Below are 24,956 nucleotides of genomic sequence, written 5' to 3'. Positions count from 1 at the left end.
ATGCAGTCCTTCTCTGATGTGATGAGTTATCTCAGCCCAGAACAACAATAGAATGTGGAGACACAAGACACTGCAGATGTGGGAATACTGAATCTTTAACTATAAGATAAAGGGAGAGAGGGGATCTGAGGGCGCCATTTCCACCCAGAAAGTGATGAGTGCATGGAATGCACTGCCTGGTAAAGGGTGGAAGCAGAATCACTGAAAGCATTTAGGAAGGGTCTGGACAAGCACTTGAATTGCCTAGACATAGGAATATTTGAGCAAAATGGTGGAAGATGGGATTAATGTGTTTGGGTGCCCAGTGGTTGGCATGGACTGTGCAGCCGAATGACCCTTTTCCATATTGTTTGACTCCTTGGCTCTATAACAGTGAGGCTGATGGGTGATGAACAGGACTTTTGATCATTCCCTAACCCAACTAGAGTTTGCATTGCTAAGTGCTCCAATAATGGATGCCCATCTCTCTGTCAAATGGCTTGCTTATGATTGCTTTGAAGGATCACGCATGCACTCAAGCTCCTAAACTTAGTCAGCTTTATTTTCTCGAACCTTTGATCGTACTTTGACACTCTTATCTACAAACACGCACACACATGTCATTGGGCACCAGTCTCAAGGGAGGGACAAGAAGGGTCTTGACCTGCAACGTCACCTATCCATGTTCCCCAGAGATGCTGCTGACCCACTGAGTTACTCCAGCGCTTTGTGTACTTTTGTGTATTAACCAGCATCTGCAGTTCTTTGTTTCTACTGTCGATGACTAGCCATAACGGAGAGTTGACACCTATGTATAGTCTAACTGACCTCCTCCATCCACGTACAGAGCAGGAATGGAAGCCAGACGTGTACTGAACAGTGAGGCTCGACACGGCCTTTCCTCATTGAACCAATGGATGAGATAAACTCAACGTTTCCAAGTGTTTTGAGGATCAAACCTAAATCTGGGCCAATGTTGGGGTAAAGTGAAATAATTACCAACCTGACAACTCTCTGATAAATTCTTCTCTTCCTCCAGATGTGGACGAGTGTCGCAGTGGGAGCCACGACTGCCACAGCTCGGCCTCCTGTTCCAACAGCCCCGGCTCATTCCAGTGTGTGTGTGGGGCTGGGTACACTGGGGACGGAAGGAGTTGTACAGGTAACTGGCTCAGAATCTTTCAATGTAAGGTAAAGAGGTAGAGGGGATCTGAAGGTGCCATTTTTCACCCAGAGAGTGATGAGTGCCTAGAATGCACTGCCTGATAGTGGGAAGCAGTAATTGAAAGCATTTAGGAAGTGTCTGCACAAGCACTTGAACTTCCTAGACATAGATAGCTTTGAGCAAAATGGTGGAAAATGGGATTAATGTGTATGGGTGCCCAGTGGTTGGCATGGACTGTGCAGCCGAATGGCCCATTCCATATTTTATGACTCCTTGGCTCTATAACAGTGAGGCATGTGGGTGATGAACGGGACATTTAGTTCCTTCCCTAACCCAACTAGCATTTGCTTTCCTAAGAGCACCAATAATGGATACCCCTCCCTACATCAAATGGTTTGTTTATGTTTGCTTTGAAGAATCACGCATGTACTCACACTTAAGCTTAGTCAGCCTTTATTTATCAAACCTTTGATCGTACTTTTTGTCTACCATATACAGTATAAAACATGCACACACGTGCCCTTGGGCACCAGTCCCGAGGGAGGGACGAGAAGGGTCTCGACCTGCAATGTCACCTTTCCATGTTCTCCAGAGATGCTGCCTGACCCACTGAGTTACACCAGCGCTTTGGGTACTTTTGTGTATTAACCAGCATCTGCAGTTCTTTGTTTCTACTGTCGATAACTAGCCATAAAGGAGAGTTGACACCTATGTATAGTCTAACTGACCTCCTCCATCCACGTACAGAGCAGGAATGGAAGCCAGACGTGTACTGAACAGTGAGGCTCGACACGGCCTTTTCTCATTGAACCAATGGATGAGCTAAACTCAACGTTTCCAAGTGTTATCAGGATCAAACCTAAATCTGGGCCAGTGTTGGGATAAAGTGAAATAATTACCAACCCGACAACTCTCTGATAAGTTCTTCTCTTTCTCCAGATGTGGACGAGTGTCGCAGTGAGAGCCACGACTGCCACAGCTCGGCCTCCTGTTCCAACAGCCCCGGCTCGTTCCAGTGTGTGTGTGGGGCTGGGTACACTGGGGACGGAAGGAGTTGTACAGGTAACTGGCTCTGGATCTTTCACTGTAGGATTGAGGGGTGGCGGAGATCTGAGGTACCCTTTTTCACCCAGAGAGTGATGAGTGCCTGGAATGCACTGCCTGATAGAGTGTGGTAGCAGAGTCACCGAAAGCATAGAAACATAGAAAGATAGAAAATAGGTACAGGAGGAGGCCATTCAGCCCTTCGAGCCAGCACCGCCATTCATTGTGATCATGGCTAATCGTCCCCAGTCAATTACCCGTGCCTGCCTTCTCCCCATATCCCTTGATTCCACCAGCCCCTAGAGCTCTAACTATCTCTTTAATCCATCCAGTGATTTGGCCTCCACTGCCCTCTGTGGCAGGGAATTTCACAAATTCACAACACTCTGGGTGAAAAGGTTTTTTCTCACCTCAGTCTTAAATGGCCTCCCCTTTATTCTAAGTGTGGCCCCTGGTTCTGGACTCTCCCAACATTGGGAACATTTTTCCTGCATCTAGCTTGTCCAGTCCTTTTATAATGTTATATGTTTCTATAAGATACCCCCTCATCCTTCTAAACTCCAGTGAATTCAAGCCTAGTCTTTTCATACAAGCCTAGTCTTTTAGCATTTAGGAAGGTAGACAGAATTGCTGGAGAAACTCAGCGGGTGCGGCAGCATCTATGGAGCGAAGGAAATAGGCAACGTTTCGGGCTGAAACCCTTCTTCAGACTCTTCTTCGGCCCGAGCGTTGCCTATTTCCTTCGCTCCATAGATGCTGCCGCACCCGCTGAGTTTCTCCAGCAATTTTGTCTACCGTCGATTTTGTAGCATCTGTAGTTCTTTCTTGAGTAAAGTCTAACTGACTTCCTCCATCCACGTACAGAGCAGGAATGGAAGCCGGAAATGTCTTGGATGAGCTAAACTCAACGTTTCCAAGAGTTATGAGGATCAAACCTAAATCTGGGCCAATGTTGGGGTAAAGTGAAATAATTACCAACCTGACAACTCTCTGGTAAATTCCTCTCTTTCTCCAGATGTGGACGAGTGTCGCAGTGGGAGCCACGACTGCCACAGCTCGGCCTCCTGTTCCAACAGCCCCGGCTCGTTCCAGTGTGTGTGTGGGGCTGGGTACACTGGGGATGGAAGGACTTGTACAGGTAACTGGCTCTGGACCTTTCACTGTAGGATTGAAGGGTAGCGGAGTTCTGAGGTGCCCTTTTTCACCCAGAGAGTGATGAGTGCCTGGAATGCACTGCCTGATAGAGTGTGGTAGCAGAGTCACTGAAAGCATTTAGGAAGGGTCTGGACAAGCACTTGAACTTCCTAGACATGGATAGCTTTGAGCAAAATGGTGGAAGATGGGATTAATTTGTATGGTTGCTCAGTGGTTGGCATGGACTGTGCAGTCGAATGGCTTGTTTCCATATCGTTTGACTCCTTGGCTCTGTAACTGTGAGGCTGATGGGTGATGAACAGGACTTTTTGTTAATTCCCTAACCCAACTAGAGTTGTATGGCTAAGGGCTCCAATAATGCATGCCCCTCTCTGTCAAATGGCTTGTTTATGATTGCTTTGAAGGTCATGCATGCACTTACTCTTGAACATAGTCAGTCTTTATTTCACAAACCATTGATTGTATTTTCTCTCTCATATACAAAACATACACACACATGCCTTTGGGCCCCGGTCTCAAGAAGGGTCTCCACCTGCAACGTCACCTATCCATGTTCACCAGAGATGCTGCTGACCCGCTGATTTACTGCAGCGTTTGTGTAATTTTGTGTATAAAGCAGCATCTGCAGTTTTTTGTTTCTACTGTCGATGACTAGCCATAAATGAGAGCTGACACCTATGTATAGTCTAACTGACCTCCTCCATCCACGTACTGAGCGGGAATGGAAGCCAGAAATGACTTGATTGAGCTAAACTCAACGTTTCCAAGAGTTATGAGGGTCTATCCTGAAGCCAATGTTGGGATAAAGTTAAATAATTACCAACCTGACAACTCTCTGATAAATTCTTCTCTTTCTCCAGATGTGGACGAGTGTCGCAGTGGGGGCCACGACTGCCACAGCTCGGCCTCGTGTTCCAACAGCCCCGGCTCGTTCCAGTGTGTGTGTGGGGCTGGGTACACTGCGGACGGAAGGACTTGTACAGGTAACTGGCTCTGAATTTTTCAATGTAAGGTAAAGTGGTAGAGGGGATCAGAGGGCGCCATTTTTCAACCCAGAAGGTGATGAATGCCTGGAATGCATTGCCTGATAGAGTGGGAAGCAGTCATTGAAAGCATTTAGGAAGGGTCTGCACAAGCACATGAATTGCCTAGACATAGATAGCTTTGAGCAAAATGGTGGTAAATGGGGTTAATGTGTATGGGTGCCCAGTGGTTGGCATTGACTGTGTAGCCGTGTGGCCTGTTTCCATATCGTTTGACTCCTTGGCTCTATAACAGTGAGACACATGGGTGATGAACAAGACTTTTTGTTCCTTCCCTAACCCAACTAGCGTTTGATTTCCTAAGAGTACCGATAGTAGATACCCCTCTCTACGTCTAATGGCTTGCTTATGATTGCTTTGAAGGATCGCGCATGCACTCACACTCTTAAGCTTAGTCAGCCCTTATATCTCAAACCTTTGTTCGTACCTTTTTGACTATCATATACAGTACAAAACATTCACACACATGTCCTTGGGCACCAGTCTCGAGGGAGGGACAAGATGGGGTCTAGATCTGCAACGTCACCTTTCCATGTTCTCCAGAGATGCTGCCTGACCCACTGAGATACTCCAGCGCTTTGTGTACTTTTGTGTATTAACCAGCATCTGCAGTTCTTTGTTTCTACTGTCGATGACTAGCCATAAAGGAGAGTTGACACCTATGTATAGTGTAACTGACCTCCTCCATCAACATACAGAGCAGAAATGAAAGCCAGACGTGTACTGAAGAGTGAGGCTCTACACGGCTTTTCCTCATTGAACCAATGGATGAGCTAAACTCAACGTTTCCAAGTGTTATGAGGATCAAACTTAAATCTGGGTCTGTGTCAGGATAAAGTGAAATAATTACCAACCTGTGACCCAGTGATGAATTCTTCTCTTTCTCCAGATGTGGACGAGTGTCGCAGTGGGAGCCACGACTGCCACAGCTCGGCCTCCTGTTCCAACAGCCCCGGCTCATTCCAGTGTGTGTGTGGGGCTGGGTACACTGGGGACGGAAGGACTTGTACAGGTAACTGGCTCTGAATCTTTCACTGCAGGATTGAGGGGTAGCGGAGATGTGAGGTACCCTTTTTCACCCAGAGAGTGATGAGTGCCTGGAATGCATTGCATGATAGAGTGTGGTAGCAGAGTCACTGAAAGCACTTAGGAAGGGTCTGGGCAAGCACTTGAACTTCCTAGACATAGAAAGCTTTGAGCAAAATGGTGAAGATGGGATTAATATATTTGTGTGTCCAGTGGTTGGCATGGACTGTGCAGCCGAATGGCCTGTTTCTATATCGTTTGACTCCTTGGCTCTATAACATTGAGGCAGTTGGGTGATGAACAGGACTTTTTGTTCACTCCCTAACCCAACTAGAGTTTGCATTGCTAAGGGCTCCAATAATGCATGCCCATCTCTCTGTCAAATGGCTTGCTTATGATTGCTTTGAAGGTCATGCATGCACTTGTACTATTGAACACAGTCAGCCTTTATTTCACAAACCATTGATTGTATTTTTTCTCTCTCATATACAAAACATACACACACATGCCTTTGGGCCCTGGCCTCAAGAAGGGTCTCCACCTGCAACGTCACCTATCCATGTTCACCAGAGATGCTGCTGACCCACTGAGTTACTGCAGCGTTTGTGTAATTTTGTGTATAAAGCAGCATCTGCAGTTCTTTGGTTCTACTTTCGATGACTAGCCATAAATGAGAGCTGACACCTATGTATAGTCTAACTGACCTCCTCCATCCACGTACAGAGCAGGAATAGAAACTAGAAACGTCCTGGATGCACTGAACATTCAACGTTTCCAAGAGTTATGCGGGTCTATCCTGAATCTGGGCCAATGTCTGGATAAAGTTAAATAATTACCAACCTGACGACTCTCTGATGAATTCTTCTCTTTCTCCAGATGTGGACGAGTGTCGCAGTGGGAGCCACGACTGCCACAGCTCGGCCCTATGTTCCAACAGCCCCGGCTCGTTCCAGTGTGTGTGTGGGGCTGGGTACACTGGGGACGGAAGGACTTGTACAGGTAACTGGCTCTGGATCTTTCACTGTAAGGTAAAGGGATAGATGGGATCTGAGGGTGCCATTTTCACCCAAAAAGTGATGAGTGCCTGGAATGCACTGCCTGATATATTGTTGAAGCAGCATCACTGGCAGCATTTAGGAAAGGGCTGCACAAGCATTTGAATTGCCTAGAGATAAAAAGCTATGAGGAAAATGGTGGAAGATGGGATGAAGGTGTATGGGTACCCAGTGGTTGGTGAATGTGACTCCATAGCTCTATACCAGTGAGGCAGATGAGTGATGAACAGGACTTTGTGTTCATCCCCTAAGCCAATTAGAGTTTGCATTGCTAAGGGTACCAACAAATGGTGCCTCTCTCTCTCTGTCAAATGCCTTGCTTATGTTTGCTTTGAAGGATCACTTATCCACTCATACCCTTAAGTTTAGTCAACCTTTATTTCTTAAACCTTTGATCATACTTTTTCACTCTCATATGCAAGACATGCACACACATGTCCTTGGGCACCAGTCTCGAGGGAGGGACAAGAAGGGTCTCGAACTGTAACGTCACCTATCCATGTTCACCAGAGATGTTGCCTGACCCCACTGATTTACAGCGGCGCTTTGTGTAATTTTGTGTATAAAGAAGCATCTGCAGTTCTTTGTTTCAACTGTCGATGATTATCCATAAAGGAGAGCTGATACCTATGTACAGTCTAACTGACCTCCTCCATTCATGTACAGAGCAGGAATGGAAGCCAGACATGTCCTGGACAGTGAGGCTCTACACTGCCAAGAATGTCCAAGTTATGAGGGGCATGCCTAAATCTGGGCCAGTGTCAGGATAAAGTTAAATAATTACCAACCTGCAACTCTGTAATAAATTCTTCTCTTTCTCCAGATGTGGACGAGTGTCGCAGTGGGAGCCACGACTGCCACAGCTCGGCCTCCTGTTCCAACAGCCCCGGCTCGTTCCAGTGTGTGTGTGGGGCTGGGTACACTGGGGACGGAAGAGATTGTACAGGTAACTGACAAACAGCTCTCCCAGTAGCTTTTTCTATTTCATTGATATGGACAGATTAAATGTTGTCGATTGGGCACATGTGTAAGATATGCGACAAAATAATAATCTGGACAAATGTGGGATCCTCCATGTTGATAGAAAATGCAGAGCAAATTATTTTTTGAGATGGAGAGCATTTGAAAGATGTAAGAAGGAACTGCAGATGCTGGTTTAAACCAAAGATAGACACAAAATGCTGGAGTAACTCAGCGGGAGGGACAGGCAGCATCAGGGAGGGACAGGCAGAATGGGTGACGTTTGGGTCGAGACCCTTCTTCACGCTGAAACTTCGAGCTGCACCATCGAGAGCATCCTTACCAACTGCATCACAGTATGGTATGGCAACTGCTCTGTCTCCGACCGGAAGGCATTGCAGAGGGTGTTGAAAATTGCCCAACGCATCACCAGTTCCACGCTCCCCTCCATTGAGTCTGTCCAAAGCAAGCGCTGTCTGCGGAGGGCGCTCAGCATCGCCAAGGACTGCTCTCACCCCAACCATGGACTGTTTACCCTCCTACCATCCGGGAGGCGCTACAGGTCTCTCCATTGCCGAACCAGCAGGTCGAGGAACAGCTTCTTTCCGGCGGCTGTCACTCTACTCAACAACATACCTCCCCCCCCCACCCCCCCCCCTGGACACTTATTATTATTTATTCAAATCGTTTGCTATGTCGCTCTTCAAGGGAGATGCTAAATGCATTTCGTTGTCTCTGTACTGTACACTGACAATGACAATTAAATTGAATCTGAATCTGAATCTGATAAGTTTCAATGAGGTCAACTCCCTCAACGTCTTGAATTCCAGTGAGTACAAGCCCAGTGCCAACATTCTTGGGATCATTCTCGTGACCATTGTGCTTTTACACTGTGTGACCAAGGAGTGTCTCATCATTGCTGTTCCAACATATCGACGTTTGCTGTTGACATAACTTGGCATTGTCCAGTTACTGGAAGTCATTATGAACATAAATGTACAGAATGGGTCGGCACGGTGGCGCAGCGGTCGAGTTGCTGCCTTACAGAGCCAGAGACCCTGGTTCGATCCTGACTACAGGTGCTTGTACGGAGTTTGTACGTTTCTCCGAGATCTTCACTTTCCTCCCACACTCCAAAGATGTAGAGGTTTGTAGGTCAACTGGCTTGGTATAAATATAAATTGTCCCTAGTGTGTGTAGGATAGTGTTAGTGTGTGGGGATTGCTGGTCGGTGCGGACTTGATGGGTCTGTTTCCATACTCTATCTCTAAATTAAACTAAACTAAGCCAGAAATATTCAACTGGTCAGACAGCACCTGCGGTGAGAGAAGCAGAGTTAATGTTTAAGACCAATGCAATGAAGATTCACACTAATTACACTGTAATGTATTACAGATTTGAACTATATTATATTCTAAAAAGAGGATTCCTTAGTGAGTAAGGGAGAAAAATAAATCAGATCTGAAAAATAAAACGTGCTGAAGTGAGTGGGAAGTTGCCACACACATTTGAAACATGGTCCTCTTAACCCTATAACGGATGTTTCACTGTGAGGAATAATCTTTATGTGGGGTTTCTTTCCTCACCTTCGAAACATTCCTGCAAAATAAGGGGGTAAACTTGAGCTAGTCTGCTTCATTTACGACGTTGAGTCTGAATATTGGTGCGCAGCAGGGAAAATCCTGAAGATTCACACCTTTCAGTGAACTCTGCCTTTCTTCCCAACTCCAGATGTGGACGAGTGTCGCAGCAGGAGCCACGACTGCCTCAGCCCGGCCTCCTGTTCCAACAGTCCCGGCTCGTTCCAGTGTGTGTGTGGGGCTGGGTACACTGGGGACGGAAGCACGTGTACAGGTAACTGGCTCTGGAACTTTCATTGTAAGGTTAAGGGGTAGAGGGTATCTGAGGGTGAATCTCTCCATTTCAATGCCTTTCTTGTAAGGTGTCTATTTGAGATGGGTATCTTTGGACCAAGAGTAATAATCAGTCAGTGTTAGGTTACTAATCAATGTCATAGCACAGGAAATTCAGATTTTCTACAGTAGCATTCGCAGAAGAAAATACTCACTGCCCATTGCCTCATCCTCCTCTTGAAGTGGGAATTTAATTTGTGCAGTATATTAGGACACTAGAAATATCAGCATTGAACCATGCATACAAAGATACAGCTATGTAACTCCCTGCTCTAGTTAGTCATTAGGGAACAATGGTTTTACTTATTGAGTCATTGAGACTGTATTAACTATTATCTAGTTGCAATATTTGCAGCAAAAGCTTCACGAACTTGCCAACTGGAACTACATTGCAAGACACTGGAAGAAACATACGGATTCAATGTATAGGAAGGAACTGCAGATGCTGGTTTAAACCAAAGAGAGACACAAAAAACTGGAGTAACTCAGCGGGTAAGGCAGTATCTCTGGAGAAAAGGAATAGGTGACGTTTTGGATCGAGACCCATTCTCAACCCGAAACGTCACCTATTCCATTTCTCCAAAGATTCTGCCTGAATCGCTGAGTTACTCCAGCTTTTTGTGTCTATCTTAGGCATGTAGATTGCTGTGCTTTTACTGTATATTTACAGAGAGTGTGTGAACCATACCTGGTCAGGTGAACCACCCCCTCTTCCATGGGCAGAGTGTAAGATTGATTGTAACTATTGCACTTCTGCCAGATGTGATGAACGGGACAATGGAGGTTAAGTTAGGACTAAATCCAGATCTAGTTAGAACACAGCTGGAGTACTTTTTACAATTTTTACATGAAAGAATTTCTATATGGAAGTTGGTACAAGAGCCTGTAATGTCCACGTTCAGGAACAGCTTCAAGGGGTCACAGTTTAAGGATAAGGGGGAAATCTTTTAGGACCGAGATGAGGAAAACATTTTTTCACACAGAGAGTGGTGAATCTCTGGAATTCTCTCCCGCCGCAGAAGGTAGTTGAGGCCAGTTCATTGGCTATATTTAAGAGGGAGTTAGATGTGGCCCTTGTGGCTAAAGGGATCAGGGGGTATGGAGAGAAGGCAGGTACAGGATACTGAGTTGGATGATCAGCCATGATCATATTGAATGGCGGTGCAGGCTCGAAGGGCCGAATGGCCTACTCCTGCATCTATTTTCTATGTTTCTATGTTTCCTAAAGCCATCAGGCTATTAAACACTACAACCTCCAATAAGCTCTGAATACATAGACTATTATTGTTATTAGTGCACCATTATTGTTTGTTTGTTTTTTGTTTATGTATGTGTGTGTGAAAAAAGTTCAGTGTGTACACACACTCACACACATCCACACACACACACACATATACATATATATATATAGGTGCAGTATATATGTACAGTATATATATATATTGTATATATGTACAGTATATATGTGTGTATGTGTGTGTATCTACCCACACTAAACTTTTTTTCTCGTTTATTATATTGTTTACAGTGTACCATGTTTACTTATTCAGTTGTGCTGCTGCAAGTAAGAATTTCATTGTTCTATCTGGGACATATGACTATAAAACACTCGTGACTCTCTTGACTCTCGAGATGTGACTTGCACTGGGGAGAAGACTGAAGAGATGTAGGCAAGCCTAGGAGATTTTCGTTGTGAGGAAAGATCGATGGTTTGTGTTGTTTGCTTTGGAGACCTGGGACAGGCTTAACTGAGGTGCATAAAACTTTGATGGGCATGGACAAAGTAAATAGACCGGGTCTATTTCCATCCAAGGAGGCTTCAGAACCATGGGTCATTGAGTGAACGTAATTGGCAGAAGGATTAGATGGGAAGAGAAGTTTATTTTCATCCAGAGGGTCTTCATTGTGAAGGTGTGGCACTCTCTACCTGATAGGATGGTTAATGCAGAAACCCCTTGCCACATTTAATGACCAAGTTACATATTTGGACCTGTGGCTTGCAACGCTGTGGACCTGGTGCTGGCAGATGAGGTTAATCTAGGAAGCTCTTCCTCTACCAACACAAAGGAGTGTAATAGAAGATAGACACAAAATGCTGGAGTAACCAGCGGGACAGGCAGCATCTCTGGAGAGAAGGAATGGGTGACGTTTCGGGTCGAGACCCTTCTTCAAACTTCTATCTATCATGTTATCCCTGGATCTTTTGCTCTCTCCCTCTCGATTACTATTCTCAACCTCTCACTCTCGCTCTCACATTATCTCTCCGTGTCTCCATTTTTTTTCTCTGTCCCGGACACTATCCCTTGCCCTATTTCTGACATTACCTCTCACGCTAACACACTATCTTTCACTATGTCTCACTATCTCTCTCCCTCTCCATCTTTCTCTCTACTTCTCACTCTATCTAACTATCTCTCACTCTGTCCCTAATCATTTCTCTCTCTCTCTCTCTCCCCCACACACATAATGCTCTTTCCTTTCTTAGCTTTCTGTAAAGAAACGGATATGATGCCAATAAATTGGAAAGTGGGGCTAAATCGTACGCTCACAGGAGGCATATAAGACCAGTGGACAATATTGAGGGTCATTTTTCACTTAAATTACCCAGCGATAAAACCATCAGTTGTGGCAATGACATGATCATTGATTTAATTTTCATCGACTTCCTTCAAGGGATAGAATAACCACCACATGTAGAGTTTAAAAGCTTGAATTTGAGCCTATAACCTTTGTTCAAAAGTTCCTTATGTGACATTATTTTAGAGGAACGTTAATGATTTTTTCTGAAACTAGTGTTGAACGTGACACTCTCTGTTTTCCAGATGTGGATGAATGTGCGCAGGACAATGGTGGATGTTCCCAGCGCTGTGTGAACGCAGTGGGCAGTTACCGGTGTGACTGCCTCCCAGGCTATACCTTGGGTCCTGACAGCAGAACAGCATGTACAGGTTTGACCTTTCACATTTTAATCTAAAAGATCTCACGCTTAATATTTTCCACTTTTAAAACCAAGGCTCGTGGTTGTATGACATTCTTGATCCATGGCTGAACTTATTGAGCCAGTGTTGTCTCTTCGGCCGTTTGCGTCTACCCCACCAATCTACATGATCAGAGTCATAGTCAACAGACCTTATGGCCCAACATCCATGCTGACCAGGATGGCCATCTAAGCTTGTCCCATTTTTTCACGTTTAACCCATATCTCTGTGTGCCTTTCCTATTCATGTACCTATTCAAAAATATATATTTTTTTAATGTTGTCATAATACTTGCCTCAACCACTTCTTCTGGCAGCTCGTTACATAAACCCACCATCTTCTGTGTGAAAAAATTGCCCCTCAGGTTCCCATTAAAGCTTTCTCCTCACACCTTACACCTACGTCCTCTAGTTCTTGATTCCCCAAACCCTGGGAAAAGATTATCTCTAGTTAGACCACAGCTGAGTACTTTCTATAATTCCGGTCGCACGTCACATCAAAGATTGCACTGGGGAGAGAACGGAAGAGTTTTCGGGATGTTGACAGGACTGGAGGATTTTCGTTGTGAGAATAGCTTAAACCTAGTTACACTAGCGAGCTGTGATGACAATTGTACAGTCAAGTCAAGTGAGTTTATTGTCATGTGTCCCTGATAGGACAATGAAATTCTTGCTTTGCTTCAGCACAACAGAACATAGTAGGCATTGACTACAAAACACATGAATAAATAAACCGATGAAGTGCAAATAACAGGACATGTTATAGACTAGTTATACAGCCAGTAAATATAACCAGGCCCACACTTCGCATCCAAATTTCTTCCACCTAACGGTTGTTTATTCGCTGCTGTTTCCAGATATCAACGAGTGCGGGAATCATGCACTGAATCAGTGCGACAACAACGCTCAGTGTCTGAACACGAACGGTTCCTACCGGTGTAAGTGCAACTCGTATTACAGAGGCAATGGGACACACTGTGAAGGTGAGAAACAGAATCGCAATCTCAGTTTTGAGGCATGAGGATGCCTTTGGGCAGCTTATCCTCTTTGTGTCCAGGCAGGAGAAGAATCAAATACAATACAAATACAAATTGCCTTTATTGTCATTCAAACAAACAGAGGCCTGAACAAAATTTAAACCTTATTCCTTAGAGAAGGACCAATTTCCCTGTTAGAAATCTTGTGCTCACTTTTTGGAATCATGTGATGCAGCGGTACCGTAAGGATTGCTGATTTCAGTTCATGACGCGGATAGATCTACATCTCCGAATACAGATTTGAAAAATTCTCTTTTAAGGGGCCTTCTCTTCTATTTCTACTTTCCACTTTCTCTCTTCCTTTTTTTATTTTTTATATACACACTTCACGTTTTTCTACTCTCTACCATCTATTTTTCCACTTTTCCCCCTTTCTATTGTTTTCTTTTTCTTGTCCTGCTTACTTCCTTCTTATAACATAAAACTAGAGGTTGTACATAGAATGGATTACGGTATTACATAGTTGGCGCCTAAAATTAGGTTCCACTGTACTGTTTTGTACTGTATTAACTTCTAATAAAATAAACAAAAAAAACAAAACAAAAAAAAAGAAATCTTGTGCTCTTCAACGCTCAGGCAATGAACACAGAAATCACAATGAGTACAGAACTAGTAGGACTAGTAGGTTTAATGCCTATGATCAGTGTGAGCCAACAATGCTTCAGTGGTGGAAAAAATATTTATTTATTTTGTTTTTATCTCTCTGCCTAAGTGCCTGTTTGCTTCAATGTGTCTCCAATAAGCACTACACACATGAAACTTCATGTGTTGCCTTTAAGAGATAGAGTAAGCAGAAGCTTAGTGTGATTCATTCCATACAATTCCTACTGTATGGAAAATGTGGTAGAATGCAGACCATCGAATATGAGAATGAAACTACTAGCCTTCAAAAGAGGAACATTTTCTAACATTGTTTATAGCTCGTGTTACATTCACACAACTTCCTTTTGGAGGAGTCATAATTGGTGTCCACTTTGGTGGATACATCAAATTGGTGATACATCAAAGGCTAGTTTTTATTTAGTTTTTTGTTGTAGATACAGCACGAAATCAGGGCTTTCGGCTCACCGAGTCCGCACCGACCAGCGATCCCCGCATATTAACACTACCCTACACACGTTGGGGACAATTTTACACTTTACATTTATACCATCAATTAGCCTACAAACCTGTACTTCTTTGGAGTGTGGGATCGAAACTAAAGATCTTGACGAAAACCCGCGCAGGTCCCAGCTGTTACTGATAAGTGCCCGTAGTCGGGATCGAACCCGGGTCTCTGGCGCAGTAAGGCAGTAGATCTACCGCTGCGCCACCGTGCTTCTCCATTCCTGATTGTCCAGGAGCAAATGGCGGTGACTGAGCCAGCATCTTGAACCATTGCAGCTCAACTGGTGAAGGTGCTGCCATAATGCTCTCAGGTAGCGAGTCCCACACTGAAACCCAGTGAGGAAAGATTGACTGGAAAACAGGCCCTCATGCGAAGAATCATCTAAAGGTGCCCAAAATTCATGGGGAAAAATAATAATAAGAAGAAAGATTTACATAACACAAATAATATATCTGACTTTATATTATCCAATATAATATAAGACTCTTTGATTAAGGTGAGGTCTGCTGTATGATTGTACTAGGTTATATGCAAAAGAAAATGTCACGGTACCTAGGTGCATGTGACAATAAAGTATGATTGAATCTTTGAATGGATTAGGCCATTGGTGAGTTGTTAGTTATTTGATAAGATCAGGCTGCAATCGACTTACTTAGTTTTTAAATATGCTTGGGAATCATTGTATGAATGAAGTGCAAGAAAGTATGATATAGGAAAGAGGCAACAAGCCAATTACAAAAAGCTAAAGTTGTCAGATGATTCATATAATCTTTCTTTGGCTTTAGGTTGTTTTTGCCCACCGGAAATTATACCAGGAACTGTGAATCTGCAGGCTCTTTCAAGAAGTCCCTGCCCCTGTGTCTCTGGGTTTATCGTGTCCAATAACTTCCCAAGCTACTACCAGAACAGCGCAGACATGTACTGGTTCTTCAACTTGTCCCTGATGTCTAACTCCACTCACCAGTACACAGGTAACACTCTGTCCATAGAGCTGAAGGAAGAGTCATGACCGCTGCACCATCCAATTAGCAAAAAGTAGTTGCTGGGAAGAAAAATCACGGACGAGTCGCACGGAGGCCATCCCCTCTTCTCCCCTCTCCCATCAGGCAAGCAGTATAGATCCAGCGACAGTTCTTCCCAGCTGTTATCAGGCAACTGAATTGCCCTGCCAACAACTAGAGAGCAGTCCTGAGCTACTATCTACCTCATTGGAGAGCCTCAGATTATCTTTAATCGGACTTTACAGAACTTTATCTTGCACTGAACATATTTACGTAATTCCCTTTATCATGTATTTGTACACTGTAGAGGACTCGATTGCAATCACGTATTGTCTTTCTGCTGACTGGTCAGCATGCAACAAAAGATTTTGCTGTGCCTCAGTACGTGTAACAATAAACTAAACTAAACTAAACTAAATCCTGATGAAGGTTGACCATTTTCCAAGTACTTCCATCATTTGGTTTCCAATCTGATCCACCCACTCCAAGATCTTGCCTGTGGTGACTTGTTATCAATATCAATAGATACTGCAACCCTTTGTTTTTTACTCTCAGGAATCCGATTCCGGGTGGACTTGCTGTCTGTGACTTCCCAGGAAGACCACATCTCCTTTGGCTGTGGAACGGACCCCGATCAACACATGCAGCGCATGTTGACTGAGAAAGACCGAAACAACATCACCTTCCCTGTCTCCAATTGCACTGACGTCTGGGTCCATTTCCATTCTGGGCCACAGACACCAAGCACAAAGTTCAGCATTTATTTCGAAATGGGTGAGTTCTGCCCCAGTTTCCCTCACTTCCTCCTCTCCACGTCATTGTCAAAACACCACACAATTGTGAACTTTTCTATTAAATCTTCCCCTTCCCTTCTCTTCTCAAAGAATTCACAGCATCTCTTGATTAAACAAAATTCTTCACTCTCAGTAAAACGCAAAGCCATGACCACTTTCAACTTTCATAGCCCGAATCAAATATAAGAACCAAAGGTTTACAACAATGTAGTGCTATAGCACATAATTTTTCAGCAGATTATAAAATTATTTACTACCTTCAAAGATCTGTATTTGGACCTTTAGCTAACTTTGTAATCCCTATAAAATTATCCTGCTTAGTTTATTTTTCTTCCATCGATTGCATTCATTCACATGCGCCTACATAGTTTTTTTTGTCAACATTGGACCAAAAACTGTTTACTCACTCTAGGTCATTCTTATAAATCTATAAGATAAATTTTTATTGTCTCATCTGTGGGAAACTTCCCCAGAGAAATCAGCTATTCATCACTGCTTTCTGTAGCCTCTCCATCGTGGTTATTTCTATACTTGAGAGTCTATAATGTAACACTTTATCCAATGTCTTCTGAAACTAATTGAAGCTGATTAGGAAAACCTACTGTCTCCAACCATTCTGTTTTGGGAAATTAAGTAGATGAATTGAAGAAGCATTCAAGTTATCGTCTAACAGGAAAGGTTTGGAGGATTATAGGCCAAATGCCAGCATAGATAGGCATCTTTGTCAGCAAACATGGGTTGGGTTGAAACTCCTACTATGTTACATAACTCAATGAATCTATGAATCTAGATCATGCATTTGCCAAAGGACCTTGGTCGTCTCCATTCCCAACTTTAGTATATTTGTTTTAAAGATACAGCGTGAAAACAGACCCTTCTGCCCACGGAGTCCTCATCGGCCAGCGATCACCCCATGCACTAGCACTATCACACACACTAGGGACAGTTTTATAATGTTACCAAAGCCAATTAACCCATGAACCTGGATGTCTTTGGAGTGTGGGAGGAAACTGGAGCACCCGGAGAAACCCAAGGTCACAGGAAGAATGTGCAAACTCCGTACAAACAGCAACCATGGTCAAGATCAAACCCAGATCTCAGGCACTGTAAGACAGCAACTCTACCGTTGCCCCACTGAGCCGCCCTTAACTTATAAACAGTGTTTTCATTTTGCAGCTCAAACAGTGGGCAATTATTGAAGAAATATGACAATGACCTTGTTTTGTCATTGACTATATCCCTTCTCAGCCCTATCTTTGACTCTTTGAACTCATTGTTGGTGAGAGCAGGTACATGCTCCCTCCATTAAAGTTGAGGGGTTGGTTTCAAAAGAGCCAAGAAAGCCTTCTTGGTCCTCGTCATGGGCCAGAACAACAAGGGCAGTAGCGTTACAGCCCATGTAGCTCTCTGCTGGTGAGGAAGCTCACATTGGACACAAACCCCACCACAATATCTCCATCTCTATTCACGTTGCTATTTATTTGGTGAAACCTAGTTCTCCATCATTAGACAAGATAGGGTTGGGGCAGATGTGAGGAAAACCAACCACAACTCATCCCAGATAAGAGCACAAGCGCTGGAAATGATCTCTTGCAAGAAAGGAGAGACTCTTGAACCAGGGCTTCTGGTTGTCAAAGTAAGCAGTGGAGACAGAATATAGAAGCAAAGTGCTCGAGTAACTCAATGGGTCAGGCAGCATCTGTGCATCACATGGATAAGTGACGTTTTGGATTGGGACCCTTCTTGAGACTGATTCATCTGAAGAAGGGTCCCAACCCGAAACGTCACCTATCCATGTTCTTCAGAGATGCCGTCTGACCTAGTGAGTCACTCCAGTACTATATGTCTCTGTTTTTGTAAACCATTGTCTGTAGTTCTTTATGTGTACAAGACAAAATCTAGGATTGAGGTGAAGAAAAACTCCTTGACTCAGAGGCTGATGAATCTTTGGAAGTGCCAAACCCAGAGAGCTGGGTGGGTTCAGCTACAGAATTCCTTTAAACAAGAGGCCATTAGATTTATAGGTATCAGGGGAATCAAGAATATGGAGATGGTGCAGGAAAATGGAGAATAAGTAGATCACCTTTGATTTTGATCTATGGTGGCGTATCTGTGGAATTCATTGGCACAGATGGCTATTTTTAAGGTGGAGATTGACAGATTCTTGATTAGTAAAGGTGTCAGGGGTTATGGGGAGAAGACAAGAGAATGGGGTTGATAGGGAAGGATAGATCAGCCATGATTGAATGGCGGAGTAGACTTGATGGGCCGAATGACCTAATTCTGTTCCTCGAACGCATTGGGTTTTGCATCCTTTCGTTTTTTTTTTCCTTTTACAAGGACTATATTGTCTGAAAATTAATATTTAAAACTAACGCTTGGAACTTCAGCTGCAGCCCACTGATAGAAAGACAAATTAAAATTGGCAGAAATGTCTCTCATAGGCAGAAGGAGCTCGTCAAGAGATCTGTGTGAGTCTGCGAAGTTACATAAGATAAGTTAACTTAAACAATGCTTCCAGTGAGAAGTTGCAATAGGGAGGAGAAAGGAAAATATTCTCACCTTTGGCAAACCACACACTGAGAACCCAATGTATAATAAAGATCAAACCTTCCTTTCACCAAGCAATAGTTTGCGGCAGTGTTTTTGTATGCAAGGTATTCAGGGAAAGTTTTAAATGTACAAAGCCAGGCTTTAAAGAGCAAGCTTTCACATACAGGGCTCACTCAGATACAGGCATAGTGTCATACAGTGTGGAAACAGGCCCAACTTGCCCACTCCGACGGTACATACAGTGATACACACAGCATCAGTGTAAACTCGAATCCACAAAGGTATCCTCTCTTGAACTTCGAGTACAAATTAAATTAACTTTGCATGGAAAAAATGTAATACTTTAATAAAATGTGAGGCAGGCCAGAGGTTAGGAGAGGTGGTTGCTTGTTTGGCTGAGACTTTCATGCAATTGGTCCTACGAGAATGAGAGAATATATAATACTTTACTTTGTTAAGCATTTTATACACAAAATGAATGCTCAGGGTTTGCGAGAGACTGCTGAAGGGAAAGGAGAGACTCACTCTTGCCCAAAGGGGAAGCCATTCCTTCACTGATGTTGCTGTCTCACCTTGGCCTTTGCAGAGCGGTTCCTTTGCCAGAGGTTGAATTGTGATGTAAATGCAACATGTGGCTCGAACAGGTCAGGATATTCTGCGTGTATCTGCATGCCAGGCTGGAGAGAGTCGGACACTGGATGCCTCGGTAAGTATGTAGCCCTTACACACTTACCACAGATACCATTTTCCTTCTTCGAGATGTAGCAGCAGCAAGATGCTGGAGATTTTATCATTTATACCCTGGAGTCTGCTTAGCCAACATGGGCCAAGTTGTTGTATGCTTATCTCTACGTCTGAAGGTTACTCCACTTCCTTTGTCATTTATTTTAATGAAAACTCTTCTCTTTATATAGAGTCACCCAGCACATTATTAGGCCCTCTGGGGGATAATGAAGATATCCCGTTCAGTTTAGTTTATAGTCAACTAACTTTTCTGAGGTATCTCATGAAGCTGAATCAGTTGGAGTCGTTTATTTAATTGTAGTACCTTGCCCTGAAAAATTATTGCAAGGGAATTATATGCTGCTTGCTGCAAACAGTGTTTCCAAATCAGTAGTGATAGTTTTTCAAACTCCCCACAGACCGCACCAAGGTCAAGGTAACCCCTTCAACTCTTTCAAGTAAGCCCAAGCAGCTTGAGTATATGAAGCAGACTTAATCATATAGTATGTTTGATTATTCCCTTCAGTTAAAGGGAAGAATTTGTTGCTCTCTCTCACAAGCCAGCTAACTCACTCAGGCATGTCTTGTACAGATCTTCATTGTTAACTGCAGAGGAAATGTGCACTTTCATTCACAGAATGATAGACTTTTGGACTACCAGCTCCCTTATTACCTCCTGACTTTGTCATTAACTGCCTCCAGATTTTATCAAGGAAGCCTTGTTTGCCTCAAAAACAAGTCATGCAATCCCATGATTAATTAGTGGTGTGTGGTGAAACATTAATCATATCTGCTCTAATAGTAAAATGTTGGAAGGAGTTCTAGTCGGTATCCCCGGCCCAACCATGTTCAGCCACTTCGTCAATGACCTTAGATTCATGGTCAGGCAAGAAGCGGGAAGACTGCACAATATTCAATTATATCCGCAACACCTCCTGCTTGCACACAGCTAGATCTGGACAACATTTAGGTAGGAACTGATAATTGCAAGTAAATTTGCATTACAAAGTACCAGTCATCACCACCAAGATAATAGATCTAATTTTGACAATCAATGGCCTTTTCTGTTGCCACATCTCCCACTAACAACATTCTGGAGTCACCATTGACCAGAAAGTTAACTGGACAAGCCACATCAACACTGAGGCTGAAAGAGTAGGTCAAAGTGTTGAGACATCTTGACTGCCAAGCCGTTCCACCACAGAACTGGAGTGTGATGGACTTGGGGCAGTAATTAGTCTAATTAGATTTGTTCTGCTGGTGTTTTCAGAACAGAACAAACTTGAGCAATTTGCCACATTGCGGGGTAAGCACCAGTGTTGTGATTTATCTCTTATCAGGGTGGATTAGTATGGGTATCAGGGGTTATGGGGAGAAGGCAGGAGAATGGGGTTGAGAGATCACCCATGATTGAATGGCGGAATAGACTTGATGGGCTGAATGGCCTATTTGTGCTCCGAGAATGTATTAGGTAGATATATCTGGAGTTGGGCTGAAACCTTCCAGATCAATAAGAGATGTTACCACCAAGAGAAAGCTGCCACTTGGTATTCTGGGAAACCTTTCCAAGGCTAAATAAGGTCGTACACCAGCCAACCATCAAGCCACATTATTTATCTCTCCCTCTGCTTCTTGTCCAGACATTCGGAACATGGTGCAGACTGTAACCGCCACCGCCACAGGACCCAACATCAGGCTAGCATGGGTGGTCAAGTCAGTGCCAGAAATTGCGATTCTCAACTATCAAATTAACACCAACTGCACAAACCACACTGGCGGGATCAACCGGATGCAGAGTGACCAGCCTGCGAACGCCACCTCTTTAGTATTAACAGGTAGGTGTTCCTGATACAAGCGGATCGAGTAACCTTTGTTCAGCTCAATAAGGCCTTCTTCGGTGGATATTTCTAAGGCAGATAGATTCTTGATTAGTACAGGTGTCAGAGGTTATGGGGAGAAGGCAGGAGAATGGGGTTAGGAGGGAGAGATAGATCAGCCATGACTGAACGGCGGAGTAGACTTGATGGGCCGAATGACCTAATTCTATTCCTATCACTTATGACATTATTAGTTGGGTGGTGTAGAGGGGGGCCGGTTGGTTGGTGCAGCAATGTAGGGGAAGCAGGGGTGGGTGTGTATGATATGATATTGTGCAAGGTAGGATGGACTTGGGAAAGTGGAGGTAGTATAGGGGTTGATGCGAGTGGCCAAAAGTGGTGCGTTGGTTTTGCTTCATTCGCAAGAAGAAGAAGAAGAAGGGATAGAGTGCGCTGGATGGGGTTATGTTGCGTGCTCTAGTGTTAAAGTTTTAGACTCAAGACTCTACAAACGTATGAGACTGGAACTCAGAACTGCTGATGGTAGGATGGATTTGTGGTTCATTAAAATGCATCGATTAACATTGAAATGTCAGAGAGGGACTGAGGTTTATATGCAAATCGTTCTGCATATATTTAACACCTTGCCTTGCTAACTCATGTGAATTGAATCTTAGGTCTGACCTCCATGTCACTGTGTACCACTGTGGTCCAGGTCAACACCTCCTCAGAGGGCCTGGTGACCTCTCGATCTTTCACCTTTTGGACCCACTCTGGTGAGTCCCCGCCCACTCTCGCTCTTTTTGTGATGCTCTCGGCAACGTATACGTGTGTACTCCCTGAAATAAAGACAAGTTGATGTTTCATGGAGAACTGGGTCGAAAGTGGAATTGGACATGGAAGAGGGTGAACGGTGGGTCAGTGCAGTGGAAGGGGAAGATGTCGCAGAGTTATTTTGTAAGGGCAACACGGGAAAGCTAGCAGGGAAAATGAGTGGGAAGGAATTGCAGATGCTGGTTTACACTGAAGTTAGACACAAAATTTAGGAGTAACTCAGCGGGTCCGGCAACATCTCTGGTGGAAAGGAATAGGAGACGTTTCGCGTCTCGACCCAATACGTCACCAAGTCCTTTTCTCCAGATATGTTGCCTGACCCGCTGAGTTACTCCAGCATTTCGTGTCAACCTAGCAGGGAGACCTATAATATCTACTTTAAGAACCCAGTGTGTGCACTGTGGCATGTATGGGTGGCACATTGGAGCAGTGGGTGACACAGTGGTGCAGATGGTAAAACTGCTGCTTCACAGCACAAGAGACCCAAGTTCAATTCTGACCTCGGGTGCTGTCTTTGCGGTGTTTGCCCGTTTTCCCTGTCACCATGTGGGTTCCCTCCCACATCCCAAAGGCGTGTGGGCTTGCAGGTTAATTGGCCTCTGTGCAAAAATAAAATTGCCCATAATATGTCGGGAGTGGATGAGAAAGTGGGATAACATTGGACTAGTGAGAACATGTGATCGATTGTCAGCATGGTCTCGGTGGGCTGAAGGGCCTGTTTCCATGCTGGATTTCTTCTAAATAAGAGTTAGAAGAAGCGATTTATAAAATTTGGAAACTGAATAGCTCTCACTATCACAGCCAGAGGAACGCATTGGCTTGAGAAAGGCTGAACGATGTGACATCGCTGTTAACAACTTTCATAGAGTTATTGAATCATTCAACATAGATACAGGTCCTTTGGCCTGCTGTGTCCCCACTGATCATCAAACACATATTTACGTTAATCCGACATGAACACACAAAAAACACGGGAAAATGCAGGGAACAGGAGTAGGCCATTCGGCCCCTCGAGCCTCCCCGTCATTCAGTATTTGTGTCTGATCTACCCCAGGCCTCGACTGCCCCCCAATGCCACTTCCCTATAACACTCTAGCTCCAAATCCATCAAAGGTTTATTATAATCATAATCAGACTTTATTAGCCAAGTATGTTTTGCAACATACGAGGAATTTGATTCGTCATTCAGTCATACCATTAAAAAGCAACAAAACACATAAAATACATTTTAACATAAACATCCACCACAGTGACTCCTCCACATTCCTCACTGTGATCGAAGGCGAAAAAAAGTTCAATCTCTTCCCTTCTTTGTTCTCCCGCGGTCGAGGGCCTCGAGCTTTCCGTTGACGGGACGATGTTGGCTCCCGTAGCCGGTGGTGGCCCTCCGTGTCGGGGCGATCAGGCTCCTGCATTGGAGGGGAATCTCAGCTCCCCCGCACCGGGCGATCGGACCCCGGGTCAGGGCTGGTCAAAACGTTCTGCGACTGGAGCTTCCCGACATCAGTCCCTACCCGAGACTGTGAGCTCCGCGATGTTGAAATCTGCAGGCCGCAGTTGGAGAATCGATCCCAGGCAAGGGATCGGCTCCAATGGTAAGTCCACGTCCCCGCGGTGGGGCTCAAGGTCAGTCCCGAGCGAGGCCTCCAGCTCCATGATATTAGGCCGCAGAGCGACCTGAGATACGATCTGGAAAACAATCGCATCTCTGGCAAGGTAAGAGATTGAAAAAAAGGCTCCGCCGACCCCCTCCCCCACCCCTCACACAAAACAAACCAAAGAACATTAACACAAACTTTTAAAACTTACTAAAATTAACAAAAAGACGAAAAAACAGACTGTTGGCGAGGCTGCCATCGTGCGGCGCCCTCTGGTGGTTTATTGTACCATTGGTCAATGTACCTCCACTTCTAATGATCTGGCATCCACAGCTCTCGAAGGGTAAAGAATTCGAGAGATTCCTCAACAAGTTCGACAATATCAGTGGAGAGAGGAACAGAGTAGATGTTTCGGTAGATACCTGAGATAACTGAGATACCTGAGATACCTGAGATACCTGAGGAGCAGAGATGATGTTTTGGTTGTTACATTTGAAACAACTTTGAAAGCAGATCTTTCTCCACAAAAGGATTTACCCAAGTATCCTCCTATAAATTTATACTTAATATTTTCATGTGCTTTAATAGTCCTGGGCTTCACTTTAGCATTGACTGAATACTAAAGGTATTTACAAACCGGGAAAAAAAAAAAGATTCTACTTCATGCACTGTCAACTTACTGGGTGTGGTAAAATCAGAGGATATGGGGAGAAGCTAGGAGAATGGGGCTGGAGTGGGAGAGATAGATCAGCCATTATTGAATGGCGGAGCAGACTTGATGATTTCCATCGGGTAAGAGATACACAAGTGTGAAAACACAAGATACAAGATACAATTTATTTGTCATTTGGACCCCTTGAGGTCCAAACGAAATGCCGTTTCTGCAGCCATACATTACAAACAAATAGACCCAAGACACAACATAATTCACATAAACATCCATCACATTGCTGTGATGGAAGGCCAAAAAAACTTATCTCTCCACTGCACTCCCCCCCCCCCGATGTCAGAGTCAAAGTCAAAGCCCCCGGCTGGCGATGGCGATTGTCCCGCGGCCATTAAAGCCACGCCGGGTGAAGCAAGGTCGCACACCGGGTTCTTGATGTTGGAGCCCCCGGTATGCGCACGCAGAGTCCCGCAGCCATTCCAAGCCGCGCGGGGCGGTGCTGTAAGG

The 24,956-nt window shown here is 44.3% G+C and overlaps 1 protein-coding gene across 1 annotated transcript in view; it reads left to right on the top strand.

Annotated features, from left to right (window-relative positions):
• The first annotated feature begins 268 nt into the window (after positions 1-268).
• LOC129706548 (fibrillin-1-like) overlaps positions 269-24,956 on the top strand; it is a 37,338-nt gene continuing 12,650 nt past the window's right edge. The window contains exons 1-16 of the mRNA XM_055650911.1: positions 269-320; positions 1,019-1,141; positions 2,084-2,206; positions 3,204-3,326; positions 4,204-4,326; positions 5,276-5,398; positions 6,289-6,411; positions 7,291-7,413; positions 9,159-9,281; positions 12,163-12,288; positions 13,175-13,300; positions 15,248-15,433; positions 16,019-16,237; positions 19,397-19,516; positions 21,174-21,368; positions 22,028-22,126. Of these exons, the coding sequence (XP_055506886.1) occupies positions 269-320; positions 1,019-1,141; positions 2,084-2,206; positions 3,204-3,326; positions 4,204-4,326; positions 5,276-5,398; positions 6,289-6,411; positions 7,291-7,413; positions 9,159-9,281; positions 12,163-12,288; positions 13,175-13,300; positions 15,248-15,433; positions 16,019-16,237; positions 19,397-19,516; positions 21,174-21,368; positions 22,028-22,126 (2,107 nt within the window). The remainder of the gene's footprint in view (positions 321-1,018; positions 1,142-2,083; positions 2,207-3,203; positions 3,327-4,203; positions 4,327-5,275; positions 5,399-6,288; positions 6,412-7,290; positions 7,414-9,158; positions 9,282-12,162; positions 12,289-13,174; positions 13,301-15,247; positions 15,434-16,018; positions 16,238-19,396; positions 19,517-21,173; positions 21,369-22,027; positions 22,127-24,956) is intronic.

This window comes from Leucoraja erinacea, chromosome 19 (genome assembly GCF_028641065.1).
Source record: "Leucoraja erinacea ecotype New England chromosome 19, Leri_hhj_1, whole genome shotgun sequence".
In the NCBI taxonomy this organism is placed as follows: Eukaryota; Metazoa; Chordata; class Chondrichthyes; order Rajiformes; family Rajidae; genus Leucoraja; species Leucoraja erinaceus.
Note: the sequence above shows the minus strand (reverse complement) of the source record. Positions and strands in the feature narration are given on the sequence as shown.